A 13992-nucleotide genomic window follows, 5' to 3' on the forward strand; every position below is an offset into this window, starting at 1 on the left:
GGTGGGCCGCCATGGTAGCCATCATTTTGGTAAACACACGTGGAGCTGTGGACAGTCCCAAGGGCAGAGCCTGAAATTTGAAATATTGCTGTATAGCAAACTGGAGATAACGCTGGTGAGAGAATGCCATAAGTACATGTAGGTACGTGTCCTGAATCTCCAGTGGTACCATAAACTCCCCAGGCTCCATAGCTAGGACGATAGAGCGTAGGATTTCCATCCTGAACCTTGGCACCTTTTGGGATCTGTTCAGAGATTTGAGATTGAGAATAGACAGATGAGACCCAATGGGCTTCTGATCCAGAAAGAGAGTAGAATAATAACCAGTCCCTGGATGAGATAGTGGGACTGGCATAATTACCCCTGCTTGCAGCAAGGAGTGTATAGCTTTCTGGATTTGTAAGGCCTTGTTCGGGTCTGACCTGTGTAGAGAAACTGGTGGGGAGGCCTTCTGAGAAATGAGAGGGCGTACCCGTGAGACCACTTCTCTTATCCAAGCATCCGTGGTGGTTAGACACCAGCCATGGGAGAACCGAAGAAGTCGGCCTCCCACTCTGGGAACCCCTAGATGGTTCGTTTATCCTCGGGTTTAGAAGCAGGGCGTCTGGTGTTCCAGGTCTGCTTGGTTCTGGGTTTGGTGTCCTCGTGGAGGCAGACTGCCTAGGAAAAGACTGGCCTTTTGGCTTTCTTTGAGGATGAAAGGACTTAAAAGATGTAGTCCGAGGCCTTGTAGTAGAAGTAGCTGAAGGCAGAAATGCCATTTTCGCCAACGTGGTTACAATCTTGTGAAGGTCAGGGCCAAACAAGATTTCTCCATTATCTGGTAATCCTTCGAGGCCTTCCTTGGAATCCGCATCTGCCTTCCATGAGTGCAGTCACAGGGTATGGTGGGCAGACAGTTGCGACTGAAACTCTGGAGGCTAGGAGACTGGCATCCAATGTTGCTTCTCCAATAGAGGAAGCTTCATCTCGAATGTGAGCAACAAAAGACATCTGATCCCTAAAAGCTTCTGAGGGAAAAGAGTCCTCACTAGCATCAGCCCAGCTCTCTATAGCATTAGCCACCCATGCAATTGCCCTGGTTGGACGGGCAACAACCCCTAAAGAGAGTACATCGATTTCAGGCAAGCTTCCACCCTCCTAACCGTAGGATCCTTTAAGGAAGTAACTGTAATAGGCAACGCAGTTCTTGTAATTAAATGCGGAAAATGGGAATCCACCGCAGGGGGTGTTCCCCATATTGCCCAATGAGCTGCAGGAAAAGGGTAACATGAGGTCATACATTTTTGTGGTTGAAACCTCTTACCAGGCTGCAGCCATGTGTTCAGCTAGTTGATCCGATAGAGGGAATACTACTGAAGCTACTTTCTGTTGTTTAAACGGGAGGCAATCGGGAAGCCGACTGCCTAAATACCGGCAGCCGGCTTCCCGACTGTCTTATCCCGGCATGGGTGAAATGCCAGGCATCTAGATATAGACGCCCGCATTTCCCCGACGCTGGGAGACCGGCGCCCGGCATCACGATCGTACTGATGCCGGGCGCCGCGAGCGGACAGCCACGGGGGGGGGGGGGGAGGGTTAGGTTTAGGGCTCCCGGGGGGGACTTAGGGATAGGCACCCCCCGGGAGGGTTAGGGTTAGGCTAGGGGGAGGGAGGGTTAGGGTTAGGCACCCCCGGGGGGGGACTTAGGGTTAGGCACCCCCCCGGGGGACTTAGGTTTAGGCAGCGGGGAAGGGGGTGGTTAGGGTTAGACACTTAGAGGGGGGATTAGGGTTAGGCACTTGGGGGGGGAAGTTAGGGTTAGGCACCCCTAAGGAGGGTTAGGGGGGTTAGGTTAAGTTAGTGGATACTTACCTATCCACGACCGGGATTTCCAGTGCTGTCGGGCTTCCGCTGCGTCGCACTCTGCTTCTGTCGGGCTGCCGCTGACGGGAATCGAACCGCCGGCCATGCGGCTGACGGTATTTCATACCAATTCCGTTTAAACAGAGGGTGCTTGGCTCGTCATCTCCTATTAATAAGATGGATCTGACACTCGTACCAAGTCATGATTATTATTATATGACGATAACACAGGACGTATAAAGGGTTTACTGGGTAGGGGCTTCCCACCTTGCAACATTGTTTGAAAGGCATTAGATGTAGCCATCAGACTATGCACTGAGTTATAGAGTATGTCTACCCATGATGGGGGTATAGGAGGTACCTGTATCGCCTGATACCTGGTGTGGCAACCCCAAAGCGGGCATTATGTCCTGTTGTGATAGCCCCATAGGGTGAATCACTGCCGGATCAACCAGGCGGTCTGCAATATGTAGCCCTTATCAAATCCTCCTCACTTAAGCCTGCAGCCCATACCTTGCATGATAGCAGTATGGGGGCAGATGCCTGTCGATACTCCTGCCTTTGCTAGACCTAGCTGCAGGGTAAATGGCACACAATATGGCACTGGGTATAATGCAACCACCGTGTATGTAGGATACTAGTAGGAATGCAATATACTGGTCCTGTCTTTTGCCCTGGTAAGCTGAAGGAGCACACAGTCCAAATATGGCACAGTGCAATGAATGTTATGTGACAAAACCTCACAAATACGTAGTTCTATAAATGTGAGGCACAGGAAAACCCCTGAATACACCTGTATGTTAAAGGTAATAGTCCAAGAAAAAAACACTGGTCCTGCCTGACACTTGGGTAAGCTGCAGGAATCCTTTGCCTAAGTATGGCACACGGCAACACACAACAGTATGTGTCAGGCCTCACAAATATTATCTTTTATAGATATATGCGAGTTAAAAGAACCACCTTAACTACACCTGTATTAGGGCATTTAGAATTAGAGGAAAGGTACAGATATATGCTGACAGAAAAAAAGACAAGACAGGCAGCACTAGCATAAGTCACATACAATGTAGAAAGTATACTGCAAAGTGGCACTACAATCAACTGCCCAGATTCAGTGTCTGGAAAGGCTATAATGCAGCAAACACCAACCCAAGGGAAAGGTATGCAGGGGGACTGGACCACGCTCTGTCATGAGAGATCTGTGACTGTACCACCAAGAAAATGGCTGCCGAAGACCTCAGAGGGGGCGTGGCCACTAGAGGAAACAGCTCAGCAAAGCCAGACCGCAGTGGAAAGGCGCGCTGAGCTGAGGGGAGCAGCCGCTAAAACCGGGAAGCCATCTCCCCTGGCTGAAATTAACCGCTGGGACGCTAGTTCCCACACCAATAATTCCCTGGTGGTCTAGTGGAGCGCTGGGTATGGAGGCCTGCTACCACCCTCAGCACCTCCTGTCTGTCCCCTGAGACCGGAGTTATGACTGCCAATATGCGGGTCACCGCAAGCGGTGACCCGCCTTACCTGTCCCCGTGCGTCCGGCTGCAGTCAGGGCTTCCCACGGGGCCCGGCTAGCACAGACCCTAGGGGCCCGCCGAGAACCCCAGATCAGTACTGGCGTCGCGGCACCAGTGGGGTGATGGAGCGGCAGCGCAGACGTCTCATGGACAGTCTGTTGCTGCGCGCTCCGAAGTTAGTAAAAAAAAAAATAATAAATACATAAAATAAAAGTAGCTTTTGGGGCTGCATTTTCTTAAGCAGCCCCTGCATTAAGTGACCAGACTCCGGCCGGGCACCAACTAAAGCGGAGGTGCTTCTGGCTCGGGGGGGGGTATAGGGAGGATAGACCAGTGCATTCTGGGAGCTGAAAGCTTTAACTGCATGGTGCCTGGTATCCAGATACATAACCTCCACCCCAAGGTCTCCCTGTGGAGGCTATGGACCCTGAAGAAGAAAGAGGAGATTTAAAGTAAAAGCAAAGTGATGCTAAACAACCAAATGAAGGTCTGAAATATCTGGCACATTTGTCATTATATTAGATAGAAAACGCTAATAGTACAGCAGTGTAAGAAATACATGCTCAGTCAGTGGTCATTCTGGTAGAATTTTGCTCAACATCAACATATCAATATATACACTGGGATATATACAAACACACAAATGTGGTTTTACTGGTTACATTAATCCACAAAATCACATGCCCCATATTCACACCTGAAACAATACCACATAGGTTTACTATACACTTGACTGTAGCAAAGCATTGATTTCTTTTTGTGTTTGGCAATCCCACAATGACAATTAAGAAGTTAAGCTAACACTGCTTGTGTGTCATTATAAATGCTGCTCACAAAATTGGTCTCCTCCATCCAATCAGGAATAGAACCCCAGCTAGTACTGGACAGGACCTCTGTTACCTCTAATCTGAGGATTGTTATACCTCTTGAGACTCTCCCGCTATGGCACTCTGGGTACCAGGCTCAGCTTTCCTGAGAATGAGCTGCTACTAACTGATAGAGTTCTGGGCAAGGACAGATTAATAGCCAAACAGGGTTGAGGCTGAAAATTATAAAGGATTGACAGCCAGGCCAATCAGTGGCCATTTACTCTAGTGCAGCCTCTGATTGGCTGGCGGCCCGTCAAGTGACGTAACCCACGAGGTTTCAGTCACTTGCTGAGGAAGAGATGTATGTGGAAATGGTCCAGGAGAGTTGGTTTGTTTTGTTTTATGGCCGGGATTCTACTGGAGAAGAGGACCAACCTGCACCAGGAGGTAGGTATTTTTTTATTTTAGGGATAATCTGGGATTTCTACTGGACAAGGGGACCAAACACCGGGGACAAGCTGAGTATAGTGTGTGTTTGTGTGTAATGAACTTTTATTTTCTACGGTGTGTGTCTCCTGAGGATTTTTTACTATACTTATTACAGTGGGGGTACCGATGCAGGCCGCCTGTTGGCACTTGTAGTTCCACAAGTGCCAAAGGGCAGGCGTGCTGGCACCGTAGTCACACTGTAAAAATACAGGATTTTGGTACTTACCAGTAAATCCATTTTTCCGATTCCACAGGGGGTACTGGAGCTCAAGACACTGGGGTATAGACAGTGGTAGAGTAGAGCCTGGCACTTTAAATAATTTAGAAGTGTAACTCGCTCCTCTCCCTCTATGCCCCATCAGCCCCAGCTAAAAAACTGAGCCATAGAGGAGACGGAGGCCTACAGGAAGACGATGAGAAGGAGAAGTCCACAGACCGGAGGAACCCACTGCAGAGAACACATGCAGTCACACAAACACATAATGCAAACAAGTGCAATAGAACTAGAACAGACAAATGGGGTGGCAGGAAGCAGCGCTGGGTGGGCGTCCAGTGTCCCCAGTGGAATCGGAGAAACGGATTTACCGGTAAGTACCAAAATCCTGTTTTCTCCTTCATCCACTAGGGGACACTGTAGCGCAAGACACTGCGGACGTCCCAAAGCTAGCCCACCGGGTGGGAAGCGCTGGGATCTAGCTGACCCCACAGCCAAACCTAACATGGACCGCCAAGAACCGTAGGCCCAATAGAAAAGAAAGAGCTGAGGAGCAAGTGTCGTAGAGCACAGAAGAAAATCAGAACTCCTTGCTGCACAGCCACAGAAAATTCCACAACAGACAGCATAAGTCGAATGGAACAGCAGCAGATGAGAAAACGTCAGAATTGTAAGCTCAGCTGAAACAGATCAACCGGACCGATGGTAGGCTCAGCTGAACAGACCTAACCAGACCCTTGGTAGCAGACATCACCAACCAGCATCCGTAGGAGAAGGGAAGCATCACAAGAACAAAACTCGAGAAAACCTTACCAGATTGTTCCTTTAAAAGGAAGAAGCAACAGCCGCTGACAGTAGAAAAACCAGCACTGCGAGGCATCAAAATATATATAGATATGCCTAAATTATACAGACATATATACATATACAGAGCTGATCCAGTCCAAAGACTTCTCTAGCAAGATTATACATGAAGGCCAGCCAAGTACAGAACAGTTGTCCTGGACCATCGTTGAGGTCCATATAACTAGGAGGTTTTCAACCAGTAGAAGGGTTAGACCGTAGAAATCCCAAAAAATGGAGATCCCACAGATGGCTTGGAGAGGATGAGATAGCAGGACAACCCATTCTGGAAACAGATGGATAAGACAGCAACTTGAACCCTTCAGAGAGCCTAGGCGAACACCGGCATCCACCTCGCCTGGAACAGCAGCCAACCCTTGGGAACAGCGGAAAAGAAAAACCACAGCATAACCCCAAATGACAGATGACTTCCAAACTTGATGGAAGTGCAAAGTCGGAACCAGCTTCCTGGCCCAAACCTCATATGAAAACAACCAGGATACCTTTTCAGATGAAGAGCTAGCTAATAGACACGAGCCATCTGCAAGACTACCAATATAGGAAAGCACTCTGTAGACAGTGAGGATATATCACTAGGAGGACAATCCTGTAGGTACCCTAGAAAAGGTGGAGAGTTCGTGTCTACAAGCCATGGACGAACTGTAATACACCTGTTAAAATCCCTGGAAATAAGAAGGGAGTAAAGACAGTAAAACATAGCAAGGCCTCTATCGTGGAAACATTGCTGTCCCAGAAGAATATGTGCACTAGCCCATTTAGGCACCTGAGTCCAGAATGCAGCCGAACCCCAACAGATTTGAGTGTAAAAGCGTCGCAATCCGTAGTACATCTTAAGAGATGAATCAGGAGAAGGCCTCCAAACAAGCGACAACCAAGAAGCATCACTGCGAGCTAACCCTGCGACCTGAGAATAAAACTACCGTTCTCCACCTAGCAGAAAGTGGAATTAGAGAACAATTCCTTTCCGAGAATGACTGTCTCCTCAGATGTGTATTAACGCTCCTAGAAGTGTACAAGAAAACTCCTTCTTAAACTGGGATTAGAACCTGAGATCTCATATGTAGAGAATGGCTACATTAGCCCAGTGAGCTATGACCACGAGGGAATTGCCTTCCAGAAGACTGGAACCATCGACTCCAATGTGTGTCGAAACCTCAGCCCACAATGATCACACCTATCCGTGACAAGATCTCTGGAAGATGGTAATGAGATACAAACAACAGCCATGAAGACAGACAACGTATCTCTCCGGAAAGGAGGAATATAGCTGTGTTAGGACTATGGACCCACACATTGTGAAAGCTCTAAGGTGGGGGAGCCAACTGAAGTGAACGGGTACCAAAATAGGGCGGGTTGCTGCTAGGACAGCCGCTAGGGTGTGGGAGGGAGTAATAATGGCTGTGTAATGTCAGGTATGCATTATCAGGAGTATTGCTCCGAGGCATTAGTGGGGGAAGCCTGCTTACCTGTGAACGACCCAAAGCCCCCCGGACGCTTTGTAGAATTTCACTGACCTTTCTCATCTCGAAGCAACTAGCCTCGTCCGGTATGAAGAGCAGCAAAAAGTTCCGTAGGTGGTTTAAGACCCAAAGATCTACAGCTCGGACTTTAGCCTGGAGATGTGGCAGTAAAAAGCAGTAGAAAACTAGCAGAACTGTTAGTGGAGACATTTAGGTAATACAAAAATGCACTCTATGACCTTACCTGAGATTGCTTTATTAGGAATGTATATACACACACACAATAGAGAATATAAATATATTCCCCCCAATATTATATAATAATTATTATTTAATTATAATTACAGATTATCTTACATGAGAAGTCTATTTCTTGTTATAGTGTATCTATGTATATACATAATATATACGTAATGGAATTTAGAAATATTGCGTAGCCCCTGGTATTCCTAAGTGGACTTCCAACCAAGTACTAATCAAGCAAAGTTCCAAGATCAGACTAGATCGGCGAGCTCAGCGTAGAGTGGTCAAAGGCTTTTATTTTTTTTTTGAGCGAGATTACTGCAGTATGTAATAACAATAGGCCCCAAGATAGGGCGTATCAGATATGCCAAAGAGTTGTGAGGCAGAATGTCTGTACACTGCATGGAAGACGTCTCTCACTTAGCTTCATTCTAGCTCAGCGTTTCAGCATTAGCACAGCCTGCTACCACTGTACCTGGACAACAGTGCCCCAGGAACACACATGTACTTACATATCTTTATATACATTTATCTACAAGATAGCCACAGGACACACACATTATATATATATATATATATATATATATATATATATATATATATATATATATATACCGTCTTGAATTGCTGACAGAAGCGGAGCCTCCTCCATGCACCATGCCAGTTTTTCCATAAAGATGAATAGGTAAGGATCAACCTTCTCGTAGGAATCCAAATTGCTTATCACAGAGTAAGGTTGTAGATCCTGAGGCCTAGCACGTAGAGACACCTACACTATCACTCCCTGGGCTATTGAAACCCACTCCAAACCTTATGCATGTGCTGCAGAAGTGAGCACAAAAGAGAAACATATAAACATCTGCATACTCTATCATGGTTATGGTAACCTATATACGTATGCCTCGCTTATCTTACACATTAGGCTAATTCTTTGTTGTGAGCCAATTAACTTACTAGTATCTTTTTTGGGAGTGTGGGAGGAAACCGGAGTACCCGGAGGAACCCACTCAAGCACAGGGAGAACATATAAACTCCACGCAGAAGGTTTATAGTGGGAACCAATATGGAACGCTTCACGAATGTGTGTCATCCTTGCTCCCTGGGCTCGCAGGGGCGATGCTAATTCGTTCCAATTTTAGTATATGTGCTGCCGCAGCGAGCACCCATGATCTCAGCGCTGGGAAGCAGTAATGCCACCATTACACCATCTGTGCTGCATATTTGAAATGCAGCTTTAATATTAGTATATATACTGATATATATATTGGCCCACACATTAAATATTGGTGACACATGGGACCATATCCACATAGGCAACATTGTTACTAGCCTGTCCCAACCCGATTGAGACAGGGAAGGACCTAGTTTGGAGTGACAATAGCAGTCACAATTATGCATCACACAGCACTGACACTGCTAAGGACGATACCTCAGATAGCTGCCATTTACAGCGAATGTTAAAGTATAGCGGAAGGCTCCGAGCAGGTTACTGGCATGCCCGTGCCACCGCTAAGCTCCGCCTCCAGCCCGGAACTTGCGCCGACACCAATGTAATGGCCGAAGCAGGGGGGACCACAACTGTGAAGTCCACTCCCCCTTCCTAACGGGAGACTTACCGCTGCTAGCGAGGCAAACTCCCTGCTATGGGTGCAGCGGGACATGGCGGTCTCCCTCTCTGAATATAGAGGAGGATAGCAGGTGACTATCGCGGCTGTCACACTGCTGTTATGACCGCTACAGCTGTGACAATATAACTAACCCGCAGCGTTGTTGCAAACTGAAGGGGTAGCTTGGGATAGGAAATGGCGGCGCCAGCGAGCGGGTTAACGCCAACCGGAGAGGAAGTCTCCTCTCTGTATAGCGGGGACCGTAATATAGTGACAGACCCTGCTGTCGCTAAGCCCAGCTACAAATTTAACAGCCAGTTACTGACTGTAAGTAATGCTCTCTTCCACCCACTACTATCGGGTGGAGGGGGGATGGGGTTAGCTGCAGTCACCCTGTGTGAAAGCTGCATAAGAGCACGCTGTCATTGAGCCCAGTCTTTCTCCAGCGCTCCTGCTACTCAGGAGGGTTGTAATACTCACAGTTAACTGCTGTGGCCAGGATGCTGGGCTCAGGGGGGCTGGTGAGGAACCTGAACACAAGCAGTTTCAGCTGTGGCGGGCCTCACAGAGACAGGTGCGTTTTAAAGCAAATGCCCCCCACTCAGTGCATCAGACACAGGCTGCAGTAGGCGTGGCGGTCCCTTTCCGTCGGCTCCCAGTGCGGACTGCCGCAGTCCGCAGCCTGCCTGTCCTCACTGGAAAAAGGTTTGTAAAATAAAATTTAAAATAAAGAAAATACTAAAGGGACAGGAGACAGCCCACAGTGCACCGGCTCTCTCGGGCACAATTTCTAAACTGGGGCTGATGGGGCATAGCCAGTCACGCTTCTAAATTATTTAGAGTGCCAAGCTCTACTCTACCACCGTCTATACCCCAGTGTCTTGAGCTCCAGTGTCCCCTAGTGCATGAAGGAGAAAAAATTGTATACATTTAGGATTATCACTATTACCCCTGCACCCACCGGCCAGGGGTGCAGGGAAGAGCCCCGGGCTAAAGCCCAGGCCTGGGGTGCTCAGAAGAGGGGGGACCCTTTTATTGGGGGGGGGTTTCCATCTTCCCTGGGATCCTTGGCCTGGGCTGACTAGTTTGGGGTGTTAATGCTTTGGCCAGGGGACCAAGTGAAAGGGTCCCCTGACTGTGGCATTACACTCCAACTAGTTTGAGCCTGGTGCTGGTTTTAAAGAAATGGGGAACTTCACCCAACTTTTATCCGGATTTTTAAAACCAGGACCAGCTCACAGAGCCTAGTGCTGGTTCATAAAATACGGGGGGACCCCTACACATTGTGTCCCCCATATTTTTAGAACCAGGACTGGCTCACAGAGCACATGGCTTGTTATGCTTTTGGGGGGAAACCCGTCAGTTTTTTTTTTTAAATGTGACCCTTTTTTTCGTTATTTACAGGCAGAAACACACACGGATCACACTGATCTGTGTATGTTTCTTCTAAACATGCAGCTCAGGAGGTAGTCTATTTAAAAAGCACCTGATAGCTGTGAGACTATGCTAATCAATGCATACACACAGACACCGCAGCACAAGTTGCAGACGCCCAGCCCCATAGTAAGCCGTCCATCTCCCTTTACTCACAGCCTGATCAGCATGCAAGATAGCGTAAACATCGAGAACCATCGGAACCATTAGCATAATAGTGGTTGACCTGACCTGCCGCAGGATTTTGGCCGCTTCCTGTGTACAGCTTACGGTATGGCTGCATAAGCCGCCGCTCTGCCTTAATTATGCACGCCCCTATAATGGCGTTATAATGCCTGCGTTCGCTTGACCACTCCCCGTCACCACCCACAAATGGCACTTCCTGTCAATCCATTTCGGAAGGTTCTGCTTACACACGGCGTGTAGTCTGCGTACTATAACTTGATCGCACTGGCTAGTTCGCGCATGCGCAGTGCAAAAACATTGGCCAAGTGTGTGCATTCTCTCCTTTGCATTCCTTGCTGAATCAGGCCCAGAGTTTGCTAAAATTACACCCATGATTATAATCACGATTCTTGGTAAATTCCCGTGTGGTATTCCTGTCTATGGAAAGTACCTGCAAGCTTTGCCGATGGTGTATTTATTTCTATTTGCGTTTTCCCCCGTGTTTTGCAGAGAGTTTCTCACCCGAGATTGCCTTTAGTAAATTTGCCAGTTGTAAAAAAAAAAAATGGCACCCGTGATTGACATGACAAGATTCTTAGTAAATTTACCCCTAAGTCTGTGCACACCAAAGGAACCAGTGGAAATTACCATATGCCTAGTGGGTCCACTTTTTTAAAGAGACTTACTTGTGGAAATTTTTGGCAAGGGTTAAATATGCAAAATAGATGAAACTCTATTTTACAAATATAACATCTTTCTCAAATCTAGACATTGGTTAGATGCACTATCAAACATAGGGTACGTAACAAATGACTCGCTGTAAATTTCTGATCTGCAGGGGTCAGGTTTATGCAGTTCTCATTAGTAATAAACTTGTGCTTTTACCGTCTGGTCTTGTTACTGGACGGAATGAAGCGAGCCTTTTGAATGTTGGATCTCTGCCTGTTTCAGGAGGATCGTAGTTTCGGAACAGATGTAGTTCGGCTGGGTGCCTATCCGACATTGTTCCAGTTACCATGACTCTGGGAAGAAGGAAGGTGTGAGGTAAAAGATAGAGTGAATAAAAGGTAACTAGAGAGTAAAGGAACATACTACTAGCAGAAAGTTAGAGGAATTAGAAATATAAGTGAGAGTTGCAGAAATTGGTGCAAATATTCTGTTGGATAGGCAGCTACAGATACACAGTAGCTCTTTTGTCATCCCATATATAAACATGCAAAAGCATTGTGGTGGTGCCTTATATACTGCTTGTCTGTACATGTGACTTGGATACCACTGCACAGAATAAGTCACATTCACTACTTAGTCTTTCACCTTTCAGAAGTTAATTAATTCCCATCTATGGCCTTCGCAAATGGACAATCAGGGTATGCGAATAATGGAATACACAGCCCTGGACAGACAGGTCTGCAGACAATGCGCACATAGAAAGAGCTGGAAACCAGAGACAATCTTAGGTTAGAATGAAGAAACAATATGATAACCCTAAGTTTCAATTTATTAATTAGTAAGATGGACTCTGAAGGAGACCACGTAACCCTGACTGTGGTGACCTCAGGGAGGCACCCACCCTGTGAGAAAGACAAAAGGAACTCTCAAGAACCCAAGAGACCTGTTCCAGAATCTTAGACATCCATTTTTAATTGGAGGGTATATAAAACTGCATACAGTATATGACACTTGCTCCAGAGTTCATCATAGTCCCCACCTCCTTCTTGCAGGGTGTAGCAAAGGCACTGTGCAGGTTGTGGAAGTGGCGGTATTAGCTCTTGTAAATAGTAAACTGAAGATAATACCCAGGTACACCATGAAAACTGTTGGTGCTAGAAATTATTTGGGTTTCTTCTTCATGAGAGTCCAAGAGGTGGGAAGTAAGCTAGAGATAATGAATCACCAGCTTTTTGGATTAGTTGATTTAGGATATCAGTCAGATATGAGATGGACAATGTAAAATCCCAGTGTAGCTGACAATTACTAAGGGGCCTCTATCAAAGCTTGACGAGAGATAAAATTGTGAGAGAAAAAGTATTAACCAATCAGCTCCCACCTGTCATTTTTCAAACATAGCTTGTAAAAAGTAAGTTAGAAGCTGATTGGTTAGTGCTTTATCTCTCACAACTTTATCTCTCTCCAGTCTTTGCTACATAGGCTCCTAAGAGTAAGCATTTGAAAAGGGAATCAATCTACCCGGAAAGCAAAGGGAAAGAATCACTGACGGTACTAAGAATATGAAGGGTAATTATTTCTAATATCGAGGGACACCAGAATGGTGTCCATCAGTTCCCTAATGGACTGAATGGACTGAACCCAGGTCCTAGCTGTTAGTCAGGAGGAATTACAGCTGTAAGAAGTCTATATGATCACCGGTTTGGAAGCCCAAAAGCTTCATTTTGGGCAGTGCTTCCCCTTACATCTTAAGGATTAGACCCATGTTTGGAGCCAAAGAGGGAAACAAGCTCCTTTGATGGAAATTAACACATTTGGTTTGTTCTGAGGAAGAAAGGAAGTCTCACCACTTGCAGGGTCCTTGATAATATTTCCCATTTTTCACATGAAAGATCTGTCCACCAACCTGGTGGATACAACGGATGTGTCCATAATGTAAAAGAACACGCCAAAAATATTAGAGGAAAACCACTCTGGGTGAGGAACCTCATCAAGAGTTTTTCTCCCCAAGTGAAAGTTTAGCAAAAGCTGGCCTAATCACCAAATTAGAGGTCTACATCGTCTCACTAACAACCATCCCACTTCTTGTACATGAATAAGAAAAAAACAGACTCACTTGCATTTTGTTCAAGGGATTAAATGCACATAAAGGTTTCTTTAAAGCCTTCTGTTGTTCACTCAATGGTCACCATATTACAGAGGGTGTCTCACAATGACCAAAGTCCGCATAAATGTAAGAATCATCAAAGTGTGAATTTCTACTCACGTCCTGGGGATACCATACGGCAGGGGGACTTCCTGAACTTTGGAGAGGACTTTTACACCTGTTTCCATATAACCTTTGGGGCATTTTTACCTTTTTTTTTTATCTCAGCAATATTACACAATTGTGTATTTATTTTTTTTTATCCGAATTGCATGTTTTGGACCATACTATTGGAGAAAACTGGACATTATCTATAAGGACTTTATCAGCTGCTGGAACAATTCATAGCGCAAGTGAGGTTGTTTTTTCTTATTCATGTACATTTATGTAAGTTGGTGACTTATCATTGACCGATGATGCTTTGAAGTATAGTGCCATAGGTTTGATTCATTTATTTTTATTGTGTTCTTTTCATTGCACTTCTTGCCCAAGAGTACAAAGAAATGAAGACATGCAAAGTAAAGGCATGCAGAAGAGAG

General features: G+C 46.3%; 1 protein-coding gene across 3 annotated transcripts in view; it reads right to left on the reverse strand.

The window, feature by feature from the left end:
• The window catches only part of PLA2G6 (phospholipase A2 group VI), a 114860-nt gene that overhangs the window by 18806 nt on the left and 82062 nt on the right, over nt 1-13992 (reverse strand). For all 3 annotated transcript variants that reach the window (XM_088455044.1, XM_088455042.1, XM_088455043.1), the window contains exon 13: nt 11527-11663. In XM_088455044.1, coding sequence (XP_088311170.1) covers nt 11527-11663 — 137 coding nt within the window. The remainder of the gene's footprint in view (nt 1-11526; nt 11664-13992) is intronic.

The sequence above is a fragment of the Taudactylus pleione genome, unplaced genomic scaffold (assembly GCF_031769625.1).
Source record: "Taudactylus pleione unplaced genomic scaffold, aTauple2 ptg000642l, whole genome shotgun sequence".
Taxonomy (NCBI): domain Eukaryota; kingdom Metazoa; phylum Chordata; class Amphibia; order Anura; family Myobatrachidae; genus Taudactylus; species Taudactylus pleione.